This window comes from Epinephelus fuscoguttatus, linkage group LG1 (genome assembly GCF_011397635.1).
Source record: "Epinephelus fuscoguttatus linkage group LG1, E.fuscoguttatus.final_Chr_v1".
Classification (NCBI taxonomy): domain Eukaryota; kingdom Metazoa; phylum Chordata; class Actinopteri; order Perciformes; family Serranidae; genus Epinephelus; species Epinephelus fuscoguttatus.
The window spans coordinates 36,416,091-36,435,152 of NC_064752.1; the positions used below are offsets into that span (position 1 = coordinate 36,416,091).

A 19,062-nucleotide genomic window follows, 5' to 3' on the forward strand; every position below is an offset into this window, starting at 1 on the left:
AATGAACACTAATACAAGGATGGGCTCTTTTGACAGTTTTAGTTTTAGCCAGACTGTAGTCATTAAGGAAATTGTTAAATATCTTAAAAGACCACTGGGAATGCTTTCGCAGACCAGGCTTATATCACAGATATGGAATTTTCATCATCCTCTTTAAGACCCAGTGACTTCCAGCCCATGCTTATGTCTGCCCACTGGGGATGCATTTGGAAATAAGTGCAATTCTACTCTTTGGCCCTTTAATGACTTTTGCTTGAATAAAACCAATTTAACTTAACAAAGCTTCATCAGTGTTTTTTGTGACTCTTCTTTGAAGCAGTTTGCCGGCTTGCTGTCTCACAGTTTTTTCCACCCTTTGTAGATGGCTATATTGTCCGTCATTCCTCTGTAGGAGCAGGATACAGCCAAGATATATACCTCCTCACTAAATCAAAGATCATCCACACTGCTGAGCATCTCACTGTCACTAACACCAGAAAGATTATAAGAACAATTGTCATGTGTTATTACATCATTACTGAGAACTTTCCATAGAAAAAGGGGGTTGTGATCTATTATTACCAGCACCACCTGTTTACCTCATTAGCTTTCTCCCAAGAGCTTTAAACCGTATATTAGCCAGCCCCATGAGATTAACTGATTCCTTTTCATAACTCTGCTTTTGTCACTATTATTTTTACATGTAATATTACTCAAAAAGTATTTGTGCAGATTACTGCCATCAAGGCTGGGTTGGCCCTCCGGGTGAGCCTGGGGCAAAAATAAGCTGTGGGCCTCAACTGATCCTTATTGAAATTAATCTTACTACTACAAATATCCCATGATGAACCTTGAGCCTTTTGACCCCCTGAGGGTCTGAGGCACTGGGGCAGATATATGCTTTTGTTCAGTCATTTTTAATTTTTTTTTTTTTTAACTGACCAGTCCTAAAAAATCCAACAATATTTACCAAAGGCCAAGGCAAATAACCACAAACCACTACAATTAAACCAATCATCAATTTTGCCCATTTTCTTGTGATTCTTGCCATTACATTCAACAATCATTATATCAATTTTTTTTATTATGTTTTTATCAAAAGTATCAAGATGTGTGACGTGCATCAGCTGAACCTCATAGCGGCTCTGTTCATTCATTCAGTAGTATAGGGTCTGATGCAGCGGGTTTATAGTGAGTCTGCTTGCACGGCCCACAGCGGGCTTGTTGTCTCTCTGTTGTGTAACATGGGGATCCACGTGAACCACCAGCAAGCCATGACAAACCGCTGTGTTATCCACGCCCACTGCCAGGTCTTCTGACCAATCACACGACAGATGCAATTTTCGTCTGTCCAATCATTGCAGAGTGGGCGGGGTTAATTGCGGCCGCTTCACGTTGCAGAAATGTGTCAAGCGCTTCGGAACAGATGACGGCTTAGCTGTTACTACCCGGGACATAATTTTAAGAAATACATGTACTTATTATACGGCTTATCAATTTCATAGAATGATATTTGTCGGATATTGAAGCAGACACACACCTGGAGTCGAAAAGGTAAATATTTTAGCAAAGGACCGAAGAAGGTGTCGGTAGCGAGTTGGCTAAACAAGCTAAGCTAACGTTAGCCACCTCGCCCACGGCACCAACTACAGAGAACAGAAGATGTAAACACATGAAATGTAATTGTTGTCTTGTGTTCTTTAGTCCCAGTGTACTCTTGTGAGTGTGTATTGTGTAGTTCCAGGATACTAACATCTCCAGACAGTGAACAATTAGTTGGCTGCAAGCGGTGGTCAGTAGTATGTATGGCTAATATGTAACTGTGTGCTAAATAACATGTCTGCTACACTGTAAGTCAAGGGGCTGCAGTGGCGCTTAGAGAGCCACTATTAGATTGTAACTAATGTTGCTCTGACACGCTTACATTGCATGAATAACAAGTGTTATCATATTAGCTAACACACCGGCGAGCTATCAGACCGCATTACATAGTAATAACTGAGCTTATTTACAGTTCTGCCAGTACCAGCATTTACTAATGTTCATATTCTGTATTTATGTTATTATTTCGCTAATCGCTAATTGCCATTTGTAGCTGGTCAGCTGTGTGGCAATATACACAATAATGTCATTTTAATTATGTTATAATGGCTGTGCTTTAGTTTTAGTGGAGCAGTGGCTGCCGGGATCTCCTTAAGATATACAGGCAACGCTAGTGGTGGTTACTGGGTTTACTGAGGTTACTGGGTTCATACTGGGAGGGGGTGGTGAGCCGTCAAATGAGTGTCAGGTTTGTTTTGAATAGGAACAGGTTGAGGGGCTGTGGTCGAGGTCTGAAAAGTTCCGTGGATGAAGGCATGTAAAACAGATATGAGGGATGACTTTGAATCCTCTTTCATATCAGGTGTATTTGTGTATGCTTACTTTATTGAAGTGATAATCCTGGCTTCTTAAGGTGACCTATATTTAGGTACACTTACAGGCTCACTATACTACTTCTGGCTACATGTACCTCAACCCATAAATATTTAACTTGCTGTCAGAGGTCAGTCATTTTCACCCATGTATGGCATTTTCCCTTAAGAAATAAATGGAAACATTGAGGTGTAGACAGACCACATTTACATTTTGCCAGTCTGCAAATACCATTTTATAGTACTATGAAATCATTAGCAATTGTTGTTGGCCTGGGATGTATATTTCGCTAGGCTTTTACTTCTGTGTTTGCAGGAATTTTGTGTGCATTGGTGTTGTGTTAATACATGTAAGTATGGCTCAGCCCAGCCTGGTTTTATTCCACCAGAGATGGTTCAGATCATTTTGATGATTTGAGTATGTCTGAGAAGCTTTTGGGGGAGTTTTTTTCTTTATGTTGTCGCATCCATATGCAGTGAAAGTTGACAGTTTCCAAAAAATACATGTTAAGCTATCAAACAAACATTTAAAAAAAATAGAGACAGATAGAGGACAGTTAGGAGACACAATTCAGTTGACTTGAGCACAAACACTGCATGGCACATGGCTCTTTGACCTGGAATTTCAGTGTAGCAGTAGTAGATGTTGCAATTCCCACTTGACCTGAAGTGCCTTATTTACTTAGGTCAATCAAAGCTCTACTCTTAAAAGCAGAGTAATGTGCAGTCCTGTCCTATTTAAAGTTTAACTTTTTGTTAAACTTTAAAGTTCCATTCATAAATGTTGTTTTTGTTTTAGCCATATAAGATGAAAAGCAATTTAACAGTTTACCTTTGTGCAAATCTTTTGTCTCTCAACTTTAAGTATGAATATTACTCCTATGTCTACAAGCATTATTGACATATACAAATCCCTGACAGTGTCAAGAAACATTCATATTTTTTTATTTATTTTTCGATCATCATAGTAAATGACTGGTCAATCAATCTGGAATGATAGTATGTTCCAGTCACCATTTTTTTGTGGTGCAACTTAACTGAAGTTGTTAGATTGCAGTGTGCTTTGAACAAGAAGTCAAACTCACGCTTTTCCCCCCTGAGAAGTGGGGGAGAAAAGGACAAGTTACTAACCTGCCTCTGCACCTTGACCATGGCCTTATCAAGTCTGTTAATGTGCTGTAAAATTAAGGCCAGGGCATTATTTACGGGTTTGTTGATCACAGGGTTGCGTCTTTGTGTTTTATGCACACAGCACCAATATATGTAATGTCTCAAGTAATAGGAGAATGGCTTATATGCTCTGAATTGAGCAAGCTGGTTATGTAATCCTGCAGTGACGACCTGTTGAACGACGCAGGATATTTTCACTGGCTCATGTTTTTAATCTCTCAGTGTGTCTCCCTCTTTGTCTGTGTTTCACTTATCTTGACTCACTGCTGTGTTTGTGATAGTAACAGCAGCTTTTGTTTATTTTTTGTTACTGATATTTGGATGGCCAAAAAAGATCGGGAAAAAAAGGCAGGCTAGAGAAGGCAAATGGTTTGCCTTTGTTTTCTCTGTAATGTTTCATTATGTTATGTTTGCTTTCTGAAGAGATACATCATAAAACCAATTATTTTGAATTATAAATACAGTGAATTTAAACCCATGTGGATGGGTCACTCTGTCTGTAAACATTAAATAAGATGTCACTTCTGAGTGTCTGCAGAGGATTTGAGCTGCATTTGGTTTGGAGGTGAGATGGAAGAAAATTTCTCGGCTATTATTCTGTGGAGTATCACATTATTATTGTGTTATTGGTGGTGTGCAAAGGCTGGCTCTGGCTGGGTTGTACCTGGTGCTGGCAGTATTGATGGATGAAATGTGCTCATATGTGTGAATCGTAGCTGATGAGTCAGAAAGCAGTGAGTCAGTTTGACAGTCAGATAGTACAATAGTATTAGATAACAAGGCAGATTGTGTTTGTTCACATTTTAGAAATGAAAAACATAATATTACAGCACAGCACAGACAATTTCAGTTGTTCATATGAGGTTCTGCGTTTTTGTTTTTTGCTTTTACATTTGGAGCTTTTGCCACATCAGACTTGTTTTGCTTGCACACATTTTAAATGGCAGACTTTTTGATAAGTCATAGCAGGAAATGCACAGGTGTAACTAATTACATTGAACAGTTACGCTGCAGTTTCCTAGTTAAAGCCATCCTGGCGCTAGCACACCTAAATGGAATGCAATCATCTGTGTTACCACTCACAGCTGCAAAACAACCTGTTAAACCTACTGACACAATGATCACTGATTATCACTTGTAAAGGGTTAATGAGGAACATTTTACAGTGTCATAGTACAAAAGAAGCATAATGTGTCTGCAGGGGTTTGAGCAGGTTGCTCTGCAGGTGTAGTGACTTGATCATTACCTCCCCAGTAGGGGGTTTTTCACATGGTGACTTGGTCATTAGGGGAGGTAATGACCAAGTCACCATGTGAAAGACCATGTGAAAAACACACAGTCCGACAGAATGGCCAGACAGTAAAATGAAACATGCATGATGATTTTTTGTGATGGTTTTGATTGTTTACAAGGAACGGAATGAAATATATTAAATAAGATAATTTTGTGTTTATTAATTCAAGTTATTTTTCTAGTAACGTCCAATAATGGTCCAATTTGCCTTGTTTTTCCCGGTATCAAGGAGCTATGTTACATCTGTTTATAAAGTCCATCCAGGAGGTTGGCAAGAAGTTGAAATATTTAAAAACTGAATAGCAATGTTGTCTACCATTGCCGGTATTCTCTGGCGGCCATACCTAATTTTCCCATCCTGCTCTAGTCCACTAAAATGATAACCAATTTGTCAGGGGATGGCATCGTAAATGCAATGTTTGAAATGTTTTCATACATATGTGTGACTTCAGTTGAGCAATGTTGGCATACAGTTTGACATAAATCGTTCAACCTGACCAACCCAGCTACTTGGGCTAAGCTGAGTAGCAAGCTACAGTTGACACTGCCAAAACTTTGGGGGTAAAACTCACACTCCTGAATTTCCATTCTGAACGAGCGAGTAGTAGACATAAGAATACTATTTTGACAGTAATTCTTTTGGATCAAGGTGCGTGGATAACTGAGGATGTAGCATACTGAACCGAACGGCCTTTACCAAATGGTTCTGGACGAATGCACTTGTCATACCTGCCCCCCAGGTGTTAGTGTTTCTGGTTTCTGTTTCCTCACAGTCACACTCTGGTCACTGCCTGTTAAACAAACCAGCCTTCTCACACCTTCAAATGTGAGAAAGTGGAAGACACTGCTATAAACATGCAATCTGTGCTGTAACACATTTTACCTCACAAACCCTGAGGCTCTAGTGTCCTTGTCTTTTTTGTTTGTTTTTTTTTTTTAACGTTAAAACAGGAATTTTTGAAAATGTCTTTTAATGAAGCTCCACACTTCCCAGATTATTTTTTTCTGTCACATATAACATTAGTTATTTGTTCCATGTTGTGAATTCAATCCCGTGAACCTTTTGTTTTGATGCTGTTTGTCATCATCTCTCTTTATTTCCTTTATCTTACAGTGCTCAAGAAAGATCCTCACATCCTACTTTCAGCACTGATTGAATGAACACTAATTTATTGTCACCACATGGAACCCATTCCCCTCATTGAGCACATAAAGACTCCTACTGACCACTGTAACCGGACAAATTATTATTGATGTGTGACCAAAGCGTGGCGATGCCTGGAGGTGACAGTGGTCCAGATGGGGAGGAGCCTGCATCACTGTCAGCCACAGGAGGAGGAGGAGGAGGAGGAGAAAAGGAGACGAGGATGTCGTCAGGACAGCAGGACGGAGAGGAACAGTCAGAGTGCCTCAGGGGGGAGGAAAATGGAGCTTCTGGTGGAGAAGTGGGGCAGGAAGATGAAGAGATGACTAGCGGATCTCATGACCTCTCTTCCTCAGCCAATCACAGCCCTGGTAGTGTGACAGGATCCACCTCAGCGTCAACCAAGAGGTATTTGCCTAATTGCATGTGTCTTGACTCATTGGCATGTGTTTACACACATACTGCCACAGTGACCTGAGTTGCTGCAAAACAAGTTTTAAGATGCAACACAGCATACTAAAGCAGTTGCCTCTCGCTTGCATCGGTGACTATCAACAGTGTCAGCTTGTGTCCCTATGAAGATGTTGACACCTTTAGTAGCTTTTGTTTACATCCTAGCAATTTACTCTTTTTTTCTTTCATCAGCATATCAGCTTGCAGGATAAATATATCGCGATAGACTGCAGTATTGCACTTTGAATATAGTAACAGCATATTAAATTACGTTCTATCTGTAGGCGCTATTTTGTCTGATACATGATATGCTGTTAAGTCTCTGGCCAATCAGACAGAGCTCTCACCGTTAGGCAGCACCTGATTGGTCAGAATCTGCACGCTTGCAAGTGAGGAAAGTGTGACAAGATGAGCGTGGCTAAACATGGATGTATAAAAAGAACTGGATACAGCATTGGAGGTGGTGCCATGCTCATGCCAATGAAAGTTGCTAAGTGGTGCACAAAGCCACAAAAGTTAGACTGCTGGGTGTAACATTACCTGTATGACTGGCACTGCTTCTGCACTGTGTGCCAAAGACTTCTACTAGCAGAGCCGGCTACTTCCGGCTTAGCGCTCCACTACCTTGAATGAGGATGAAATGATTCTATCATGTGGCTTTTTTAGACTTTCCAAATGTTATCGAAATGAATCTATCAAAACCTGATAGTGAGTTATTTTGCTGCAGGTGAGGCATTCTAACAAAAAAATTCCCACTGATTTACAGGCGACTTTTTGCCATGTACGTGATTGGAGAAAAGTCTTTTTCAACTACATGGCATCACATGACAGATGTAATTACATTGTTTGGCCACTATGAAAATTGGAAAATTGGCTTCACAGCCTGTTGCACTTCCTGGGGCCCTGAGACTAAAGTGTGAAAGCCAAAGAGGAACTTTTTTTCTCCTACATTTCTGATCTGCTGCTTCATAATAAAAAGGCCAGACCTTTCAGATTGTCGAGGACAAGTCGCTTACTGAACCCAGAGTCAAAACTATAACAGAAGCCGCATTCAGTTTTAATGCATCACATATCTGGAACAAACTCTCAGAGAACTTGTGATCTGCTCCAACTTTTAGTTTCTGAATATCATGGCTGAAAACCTCTCTGTATGCCACTGCATTTTGTTGAGTTAACCTACCTGAATGTGTGTGTTAGCAGTGAGAATACAGATGGTAGCAGAGGGCAGGCCCACAGAGAGGTGATGGTCACGGTGGCTGAGATGAAGAAGAGGATTCCATCAGACAAACGCAGTCGCAGCAAAGCCAGCACTATGGAGGCCTTACAGTACGCACTCAACTGTGTCAAACAAGTGCAAGGTAAACTGGACACCTCTGTTGTGCTTTGAAATGGTTTTGTTTTTTTCTCCAACAAACCTGGTATCATTTGGTGTTGTTTCAAAGCAGTGTGTTTGTGTTGTCCTCTGTAGCCAACAGCGAATACTACAAACTGCTGATGCGAAACGGTCAGGATGAGAGGAGAGATGCCACTGTTTGCACCCTGGAGGAGCTGGAGAGAGTCACATCTGAACACACCCTTAAAAACACGGTATAAACACACTCACTCAGACACACTCACAATTGCATACCTATTTGCACGTTTATTTTTGCCTCACGCCAGGGCGGGTGTGTGAGTGTATGTGTGTTTACTGCTTTTGCGTGTGTCTGTGACTTGGCTTGCTTGTGTGCGTGTGTTTCCACATGTGCGTGCGTACGTCTCTGTGTCTGTGTGTAGGACTCCTTTGCGGTGGTTTTCTCTCTGTCGAGCGGCCGCGTGCTGTACGCATCGGAGCAGGCTCCCAGCATCCTGTGTTGCAAGAGGAAGTTCCTGGAGTCAGCCAAGTTTGTGGAGCTGCTCTACCACCAAGATGTTAATGTCTTCTACTCGCACACGGCTCAGCCGCATCTGCCACCTTGGAGCAACTCGCATACGGGTATGTTTGGACCACATTTATTACATTTTGAACATGTTACTGTATATGTATACTTAAACAGCTGTGGCCAGGAGAATTATGCTTTGGGTTGTCCGTACATATGTCAGTTCATCTGTCCCGTACTTGTGGAGGCAATATCTCAACCCCTGGAGGGAATTACTTCACATTTGGTACAAAAATCAACTTACAGTCAAAGATGAGCTGATTAGAATTTGGTGGTCACACGTCAAGATCACTGTGACCTCACTAAACATGTCACACAAATACCTGATAGCATATGATTATGAAGTGATGACATTTTATATCCAGAAGGTCAAAAGTAAACTTTATTGTGACATCATATTCTGTAAAAACACTCTTGTGGTGATTATTCAACATCATATCAGGAACAGAAGGGGAGACATTTGGTCAGGTACTAAATTGGTCACACAGATCTATGCCAATTGTGTGTGAAGCACTCATGTTTTCACAGGCATGGCTGTGAACTGTAACTGCAAGCTGACTAGTTCGCAGAGGCATACAGTACAGCTATGAGGTGGTTATTCTAGTTTTGTATAAAACTGTAAATAACTTGCAGATAACTCACTTTTCTCTGTTCTTTGTCTTGACAGCGGGGGTCCTGTTTGACTGTACCCAGGTCAAGTCTTTCTTCTGCAGAATCAGGTTAGTATCTCAAGGATCTTTCCTTTTCTCAGCCTCCCATAAATCTGGGTGTTCACAAAATATGAACCCCACAGGTTCTTTCAGATTGTTCAGTCATGAATAACTAAAAGTAAAAAAGCGGCACAGTGGGTACAGTTTTAAAAAAAACTTAGGATATCAGTACCCTTGAAGTGAGACCGATACCAAAAGAGAATTTTATTTCCCATAATGTGAATGGAGTAGTCTGTAGTATAACCATACCTGAATGTCTTGGTGATATCTCGGCACTCTAAACTGCCAACTCTGTCCATACGCTATACTCTACTTCACCACATGACAGAGAGTGAGGACAGTGAGTTCATCTGCGCGTACACAGTGACTGGGCTAACTGTTAGCATTACATGGCTAACATTATCAGTTATTAATGGATTTAATAAAAGAGTCAAGCCATTTTAAAAATCGGTGGTAAAATGTAGGAACCGTCTAATGGCTCAGTGAACAGCATACAGTAGTTCAGTATGTTGATCCTGCAGAGAGTCAAAAAAGATTGAATGCAGGTAGTATTTGACTGGAGAGTTTTTGATACTAATACTACTACTACTACTACTACTGCTACTACTACAGAGATCTTCAGTACAGGGTTGACTAATCTCAGTTTCACCAGTATATTCTGTAAATGTCAAACAAACCACGATGACATCTTGGCCTGGTGGCCTTCATCAGAGCATGTTTTTGTTTGACATGGCCAGAATATGTTGGTTAAATTAAGATTAGTCAACCATGTCCTGATGATCTCTGTGTGTGTGCTGTATTTGTGCCTTTAGGTATTCAACATTGGAACTATATGAACTTTGGTTTAGCACAACAAACAAATAGTGCATTCTCTCAAAGACCTAACTTTTTAAGAACATTATATCTCAAATGACCAACAATCACCAGACTCTACCATTAGATATCAATAAAGCATAGTGGAATGTCATGTTTTAATTTCCTCATACATCCTGCCAACCCCGTAGGACTTTGTAAGTCATACAACTACAGTAGAGTTAGCATACATTGTTGTAAAATGTTTGTTTTGTAGAAGAAAGATGTAGAATTGACTGTAGTCTGCTTTTTCTCCCAGTGTATAATATTAAATGAGTAAAATGGCCTATGTTTACTTCACAGCAGAAATTAAAATATCATTCCATGTTTTAGGGGTGGAAAGGACCGTGAGGGTGAGATGCGTTACAACCCATTTCGGGTTACACCCTACCTGCTGACAGTGCAGGGAACAGGAAGCATTGGGGAAGAGGAGGAGCCGTGCTGCCTGGCGCTGGCTGAACGCATCATCTCCGGATATGAAGGTATAATTATTAGCACCACAAGCTACACACAACTCACACAGCCTTTTACTGATGAATAGTAAACGTTGTTGCTTAGTGCCTATCCATTCCCATCCCAGAGATGGAATTATGCAATCATAACAGACAGTCCAATAAGAGCTGTAAGAAAAGAAGATGTAATCAGATGTTGCAACATGCACAAGTAGGAAAACATGCACTAATGATCATATTTATTATGCAGTTAGCCACTATTCCACCTATATGAAACTACAATAATTACACTGAACAGCATGAAGCTGAAAACAAGATACAGCCATTATTGGTGTCCTTTCCTGATTGGCTGAGACCTTAATTCACACTACATGGTGGCAGATGAACATCTGAGGCTATTACACTGGAGCACACTCAGTGATTATTTTGAAGCCCTAACACTGTGGTTCTGAACATGTATCCCTGACATTGATCTTATCCACTCACACAGCACCTCGGATCCCCATGGACAAGCGCATCTTCACCACCACACATTCACCCGGCTGTGTGTTCCTGGAGGTGGATGACAGGTTGGTGCACACACAAACATAACCATGTACAATCAGACTTCACATTGAACTTTAAAAATGGAAATGTGTTGATGAATCTAATTTGATGGTCATAATCCACAGGGCTGTGCCGTTGCTAGGATACCTTCCCCAGGATCTGATTGGCACGTCATTGTTGACTTTCATTCACCCAGATGACCGTCCCCTCATGCTGTCTATGCACCGAAAAGGTACATGTTCAAGGACAGAGACAAAAATAGAAAAAAGAAAATAGACCTTACTGTTTTAGTATATTGAGATGACAATTTGTCATTGATTTTGACAGTGAACACACTTTTACAATTAATTGATTTATAGAAAAAATAACACACAAGTACTTAGTTGCTCCCTTAAGTGGGATCCACACAAGGTTTCACATAGTGTTTTGTTTATTTTTATTGTCGACTGCATCAGTGATGCAAGCCTAGTCCACAGGTGCACAAGTATATTTGAAAATGTAGCTATTTCTATGCATTTTGGTTTTCCATTCACACGCGAAATGCATTTTAGGTCATTGAAAACAGACCCTTTCCCCTTGACAGGGAAAACAGGGCTTTAGGCTTGCAATGTCAGTGTGCTCGCCGTTATCTCCTTTGTGAGGCCTCACAAATGAGGCAGCATGTTGTGCAATGGTTGATGTAGTGTTGGCTTTAACATTAATAACAGGACTTTTTACGTGTTTACACATAAATGTATGTTACTGTTCTACTATATCAAGGAACAGATGCATCAGAATGAACTATAGAGGTCACTGCTCCAGGATTCCTTCTGGTAGTAGTTTGTGTAGGCTTGTGATAGGCTAACTTCTTGTTCAGTGCGTGGCTTTAGGATAAGTTTACATTGCTGGCTGTTTGATTAAGCATGCTCTTGACAGCCCTGCAACTGTGTTTTTGTGTCATCATTTGGACGGAGGTGTTTTTTATGACAGTACAGGTATGGACAGTTTGTTTCTTTTTTTAGAGCAGAGGAGGCAAAAAACCCAGTTTTCATAAGATAAGATGCACCTTTATCTTATCTTATGAAAACTAGGTTGTGTGGACTAGGCTTATATTGTCACCCCTCCCCTGTTGTTCTGTTTTTCACTCAAACTCTTCGTGGCACATGTAGTGTTGAAGTATGCGGGCCAGTCTCCATTTGAGCACTCTCCGATGCGTCTGCGCTGTCAGAATGGAGACCACATCACCTTGGACACCAGCTGGTCCAGTTTCATCAACCCTTGGAGCCGCAAGGTGGCCTTCATAATTGGACGGCATAAAGTCAGGACGTAAGTAGCGACAGTATAAAATTAAACCATATCAAAGCTTTATAATCACAAATAAAGTTTCAGTGCTTTCTGTGTGCTCAGGTGGAGGGTTTAGTATTTGCACTGTCTGTCTTGTTATCTGCATGTTTTATGGGAAAGTGTTGTTGCTGCTAAGAGACTCATTCAATGAAGTGACATCACTGTGCTGTCATCTTTTGCCTCCAGGAGTTCACTGAATGAGGATGTGTTTGCTGCTCCGTCAAAGGACAATGTCCCAGTAGCCTTTGAAGAGATTAAAGATCTTCAAGCAAATATCTACAAGCTCTTCCTGCAGGTCATTATTTTACCACTAAATAACAATTATCATTTAAATATTTATCACATATATATCATTTAGCACAACATAAAACAAGTAAAAGTGGCCATTCACCATCTCACACACACACACACACACACACACACACACACACACACACACACACACACACACACACAGCTCTTACTTTATTTTTTGTTTATCTTTCTAACTGTGTGTCAGAGTTCCTCAATTTTTTTGTGTCTCTCTTTCACAGCCGGTTCATAACAATGGTTCCAGCGGTTACGGCAGTTTGGGGAGCAACGGCTCTCATGAGCACTACATCAGCGTGGCTTCTTCAAGTGACAGCAATGGAAACCTGTGGGAGGACACTCACCGGGAGCCGGTGAGACATCACAGTGATACCACAAGCCAGGAAGCCAGTGGTAGCCCTGCTGCCAAGCTTAATCATGCTGATACATTGTGTGTGTGTTATTTCAGATGACTTTACAGCAGATCTGTGCTGATGTGAACAGAGTCAAGAGTTGGGGCCAGCAGGCTTATCTGGGTACCAACCACAAAATTGCTCTTCTTGGCAAACCAGCTGCAGGTAATGCTGCCACAAGTACAAATACATAAAGATATATTGATATAAAGTGTGCAAATATTTTAATATTGCTGAAATGACCCTTAATTCTCCCAGCACGAATGCCGCCGGTGGTCTCCAACCCTGAGGTCAGAAATCATGAAGAAAGCAGGAAGCAAACACATATTCCATCCTATCAGCAGATCAACTGTGTGGACAACATCATCAGGTGTGTGGTGGTTGGTTGTGGTGGCTTTTAAATCACAATGTCAGGCTCAGTGGTCAATAACTGACAGTTAGCAGTAAACTCTATTTCAGTTTATTATGTGGTAAAGCACCCAATTCCTGTCAGACTATTAACTGTGTGCGTTTGTGTGTTCCAGATATTTGGAGAGTTGTACAGGCCCAGCCCTCAAACGGAAGAGTGACTCTCATTCCCTGGACACCTCCTCTTCCTCATCCTCTACCTCAGAAGACGACAAGCCTGCTGAAGCCACCGACACAGCCCAGGCCAGCTCAGATGGTACAAACAGACCACATGCATCACACAATCACTTAACTTAATGTTTTGTAATATTCCTTGTGTAATATTCCTACCTTGTTCCTTCTCCTCACTTTCCAGTGGTGCTGGACAGTGCAGCGTCAGTGGCCCCGACGGCAGCAGCAGTCGTTGGAGCGCCTCTGACAGACATCACAATGTCCACTAAGGCCATGAGTGTAGTCTCTGTCACCAGCCAGTGTTCATACAGCAGCACCATTGTCCATGTGCCACAGCCTGAATCAGGTACATAAACATACCTTTACATCTTTGTGTCAGATCATGGGGTCGCTCAGATGCCCCTTTTCAACTGTTCTGCAAATTTTACATTTTAATAAACTGCAAATGGTGTTCCATTTTATTTCTTAGAGCTTTGGATCACTCTTGTGTAGAAATTCTGGGGGAAGAAATACCTGTAAACTACTGAACATGTTTTTTTCCTCAATGTTCTCCCACAGAGGCCACGGCACTGGAGGACGCCCCAATGGGCAGTGAGCCTGCTGATGCTGCTCCGACCCCCGTCCGTCCCACCCCAAGCCCAGCCACAGAGGAACCAAGGTTTGTAGGGCTCACCAAGGAGGTGCTGTCAGCTCACACCCAGAAGGAGGAGCAAGAGTATGTGGATCGATTCCGCCATCGCATTCTCCAGAGCCCCTACAGCTCATATCTGCAGTTGGACAACAGCTCTATGGCTCACTCCCACCACCCAGGTATGTATTTTCTTTTTGATTACTGGATATCATTTTTAATGGGACTCTTTGGTTTTGATCAAGCTTTTTGTGCAACCTGTGTCCATCTCACTACAGGCGACTACCTACATCCAGTGAGCGCCGGTGGGTTGAACCGCTCTCGGAGAGGAAAGCCCAGACACAAGCGCCCCAAACCCCAGGGTTCCTCAGACAGCTACGCTTCCCCGGCTGGCCCCCTTCGCCATGTCCCAGACTCCTCCTGGCCCTCCTCAGAGTCCTCCCAGCCCCAAATCGGGGCACCCTTCAGCCAAACATCTCCACTCCAGGCACCATTCTTCCCCATGATGGCATCGCAGCCTGGCCCGGAGCAACCGCCCAGACCACAACAGCTGCCTGGACCAACCCCCATGGTACTGCAGCCTCCTGACCAAACCCAGCTCAGCTACAGCTTCAACATCATGCAGTCTGCTCAGAGCCTGCCGGGGATGCAGCCAATCCAGATGGAGCCCTTTCAGAATCTGCAGAATATCCAGAACTTTCACAACCTGCAGCCCATGGCTGCAGCCCAGGGCATCAACCCTTACATGACTCCGGTCATGGCTGTCATCCTGCCCAACTGCCCAACATTCACTCCAGGTTACCCGTCCATTTACCCACTGTCCGCGCCCTCCATGCTGCCTCAGGCACCTGTCACCATGACAAGCTTTGCTTCTGGCAGTGTCCCATTCCCTCAGCCCCAATTCCAAGCCCAGCCTAACCCCCTCGCTCAGACCTGCATGGGCCCTCTGCTCTGCTCACCCAGAGCCAGTTCCTCTGTCGGGGAAGAGGAGGAGGCAGCTGGGCCTCGGGCTTTATTCTCCAGTTCTCGCTCAAGTTCTCCTCTGCAGCTGAACTTGTTGCAGGAGGAGCTGCCAAAGCCAAATGAAGGACAGAGCAGCACCGGGCACAACCACGCAGAGAGCCTCCATGAACAACATGACAACCAGGTCAGTCATACATGCCTAGTACAACTTGATACCCAGTACATACAGTCGCTCTCCTCTTGTAATCACACCTTAAGTACTTGGCATAGTTCTAAGTGTTAAACCTTTACCCTCAGGGTGATAACCCCAGTGAGTCTGGGAACCATGATGCCCAGTCTACATCCAGTGAGCTGCTTGACATGTTGCTGCAGGAGGATGCCAGGTCAGGCACCGGCTCTAACGCCTCAGGGTCTGGGTCAGGGGAGTCTGGAGGCTCCCTGGGATCTGGCTCTGGATCAGGCTCCAATGGAACCTCCACCTCACACACAGGTAACAGGGAAAACACACACACGCAGACAGTAGACACAGAAACAACCACTGTTCGACAGCATTTGTGAAAAACAATTATAGTTGACAACAATATGCAGAAAATTAATTAATGATTGATTTAAAATTTCTTGGCTTACAGGCAGCAGCAACAGCAGCAAATATTTTGCCAGCAACGATTCATCAGACACATCACGCAAAGCCCGTAAGAGCCAGGAGACACCGCCAGAGCACCAACACAACTTTGACACTCGGGTGGATGACTCACTGTGGGGCATGATCCAGCACACGCCTGAGCGTGTCATGATGACGTACCAGATCCACACCAGGTACACATCTCTTTCAGGTTCCATTCCACTCATGATGTACAGAAATAAATGTCAGCATTCGCTTTGGCATTTCTTTTGGCCTTTAATGCCATTCTGTGACACAGTACGGCTGCTTGACAGTTGTTCGATGACTCTCCATTTCCCTCTTATCCTAACATTAGCATCATAGCAACCTCTCAAACATGGCAAACTGCTGAGAAAGTCATTTTTCTGAACTATCACTGTGTCTTTACTGCTGCTCAAGGCAAAGATGAGTTTTAGCTGTACAGGCGCCCTCTACTGATTTGACTGTGTAATGACATTGTATAATCCTGGAACATAAGACAGTCTCACTTTTTTGAGTGTAATTTCCAGAAAAAAAAGTTTTGTTTTATATGTGTAGGATGTCATTTAACCCTTTGTCCTTGCCTTGTATCTTGTCTCTATAGGGACCAGACCGAGGTGTTGGCAGAGGACAGGGAGAAGCTTCGAGTGCTCCAGCCTCTCCAGCCCTGGTTCAGCCAGGAGCAGAGAGAGGAGCTGGCTGAGGTCCATCCCTGGATCCAACAGCATACTCTCCCGCAGGAGATAGACACACAGGTAGGGATCTCCGCTCACCAGTGTCAGTTGTTAATGTGTAACCAAGTAAAGCAATGCTGTAATCACATTACATTTGTCTCTAATGCACTAATGTAAGGTGTTACTGTTTCTAAATTCAGTAAACACATTAGAGTTACTTATTAAACAATTATGTCATTATTTGCGTTATGTAAGGTCTTAAAAAAGCCATCAAACGGTTTGACAAATCCAACGCCGTCTAGTGCACCTGTGGAGAGGCTCTTCAGTGATAAACATGTCAAATAAGCTGGATGAATCGACTATAAGTGATTATTTGTTGAGCAAGAAACTCCAGTGAGTGTGTCTGGTCCGTTAAATGCAGTTCATATGCCATTTAAAAATGTATTTTTTTTTTTCCTTTTAAGTCTGTATGGTAATGGTGTTAGGAAGGCCAACCTCTTTTATAATGTTTTATATATTGATATAGTTTTATTTTGAGGCAATTATAGCCTACTGCAGTGCCGTCTTGATTCTCCTGATCCTTTACATGTAAGATTTAACGTTACATTAACTTCTGATTAGCTACGTGACAGTGCATCTTAGTTGATGTTGCAGAATAGGCAAAAGTAATATAAGGAGTAGTGTAATGAATTACTTTCTACAAGTAGTCAGTAAGTACAGTAATGCATTACTTTTTTTGAGATATGACCTCAATACTGTTAAACACATGTACTCAACTAAAACATAGTCATCTTTGTGCTCACCTAAACACATGTTTAATGTGTCTTTGTGTCTCACAGGGTTGTGTGGGCTGCAACTCGGGCCCAGGGGTCGCCCACTCCCCTCTCCCCACAGCCCCCGATAGCTCGTCCCCTCTGGAGATCCCCCCGCAGGACCCCATCGGATCTGTCGTTGACACCTGAGAGACCAGGACCCCAACCACCTATCTCACATCAAACCAGCCCTGCCAGAAACCTCAGAAACTCCCACCATGCATCTCTTCTGACCAATGTGGAGGAGTGGGTCCCTATGCTTTAGTTTTACATGTTTTGTAAAGGTATCGGAGGCTGGACCAGGCCCTGAGAAACGGAGGAGGCAAAAGAAATGGGCATTTTCTCTGTCAGCCTAATGTGACTGCCTTTATCGGACCATAAATATTATACCTCTCTTCTTTTTGTGTTCATGGACCCCTGCAGGGGTTTAGGTTGTATTTAAGACTGACCAGTAATTGGCACTACAGACCACTTGACATTCAATATAGGATGATGGTCCCATGGTTGCTGCCCCTAAACATGTGCACTGTGTACACACGCTGGGTCTGTCGGATGAGAGTGACTGGGAGACAGAGTCAAAGACAGTGCTGGCCCAGTTTGAGTATCAGAACACACACCAGACTCTTCTCCAGAGACATGGAGTTCAGGTTGTACAATACGTGTACCACATCAACTCCTTCAACTGCATAGTAACTTACCATGGTTGACACATGGTAGATTTTTTTTGATGGACATGAAGACAAAGACACATTTGCTGCTCTGTGTTTATAATGTTCAGATTCTAGTCTTGTAAGTTAATTGTTATTGGAGTGTATTCTCTTATTCCATAGGTTGGGTTCCTCTCGTCTAGAACATCGGTTTTTATGTTACTCTGACTCACAAACAACAGCAAATGTGATGATCATTTCAATTTGAATTTAGTGCTACAACAAAAGTCCACCCTGATGTCCAACACTTCCTGTAGCGAGTCCTTTCTCCACCCAGTGTCCTGGTCATCACCCAACAGTACCTGTAGCTTACCTTTAATTGTAAACGCACAGCTTGGCCCCAAATGTCCTCTGATCCTGGGTTTACTTACTGAATGAGTTTCCTCTTAGGCTCTGTGTCTGTTTGACTGTGTGTGTGTGTGTGTGTGTGTGTGTGTGTGTGTGTGTGTGTGTGTGTGTGTGTGTGTGCGCACGTGTGCGTGTGTCAGAGAGAGAGAAAGAGACAGACACGGGGGAAATGATCTAACCCATTGTAGTTCTGTGAATGTTGTCGCTCTTTTTCTCGTACTGGCTTCAGATAGCAGGTGAGTGAGCGTATGTTAGAGTGTGTGTGTGTGTGAGAGAGAGAGTGCGCGCTGACCAATTGAAAGCTGCTTCCTTCGATAACAGTTGTTCAACAGTGTAAGACAGACCAGGGTTTTTTACCGTTTTTAGATTGAAAGTATATGACAGTACCATGTATTTTATAGAAAAAGGACACAAAACAAACTTAACGAAGTTCATAAAAAGCCATTTGTCTTGAATTCAGGGACTGTTTGTTTGTGACACAAAGGAATGAATAAATGAACTGTGTACCTAACATTTACATAAGTCTAACTGTCTGTTTAGGGAATCTTTGATCCACAAAATAACTACTTGTGAATCAGTTACTCACCCTGTGTCACGTTGAATTTGTGAAGAAAACATGCTTTTCTCACATGCCTCTACACTAACGAACGGAATAGAGGGGGACTGCATTCAACAACAGCAAAACTCTATCAAAATATATGTTTACAAACTCTCACACAACTGATGCAGTATATAATCCAAGTGTCATTTATCCAGAC

The 19,062-nt window shown here is 42.6% G+C and overlaps 1 protein-coding gene across 1 annotated transcript; it reads left to right on the forward strand.

Annotated features, from left to right (window-relative positions):
- The first annotated feature begins 1,359 nt into the window (after positions 1 to 1,359).
- On the forward strand, positions 1,360 to 18,825 carry per3 (period circadian clock 3). The gene is made up of 22 exons (XM_049596255.1): positions 1,360 to 1,533; positions 5,971 to 6,408; positions 7,651 to 7,811; positions 7,922 to 8,040; positions 8,227 to 8,425; positions 9,037 to 9,088; positions 10,265 to 10,413; positions 10,874 to 10,952; positions 11,055 to 11,161; positions 12,078 to 12,234; positions 12,439 to 12,547; positions 12,786 to 12,914; positions 13,010 to 13,118; positions 13,212 to 13,323; positions 13,478 to 13,617; positions 13,717 to 13,878; positions 14,091 to 14,342; positions 14,439 to 15,307; positions 15,421 to 15,613; positions 15,753 to 15,939; positions 16,368 to 16,518; positions 17,277 to 18,825. Exons 2-22 carry the CDS (start codon positions 6,110 to 6,112, stop codon positions 17,397 to 17,399), a joined length of 3,858 nt encoding a protein of 1,285 aa, XP_049452212.1. The 5' UTR covers positions 1,360 to 1,533; positions 5,971 to 6,109; the 3' UTR covers positions 17,400 to 18,825.
- Positions 18,826 to 19,062: the final 237 nt, after the last annotated feature.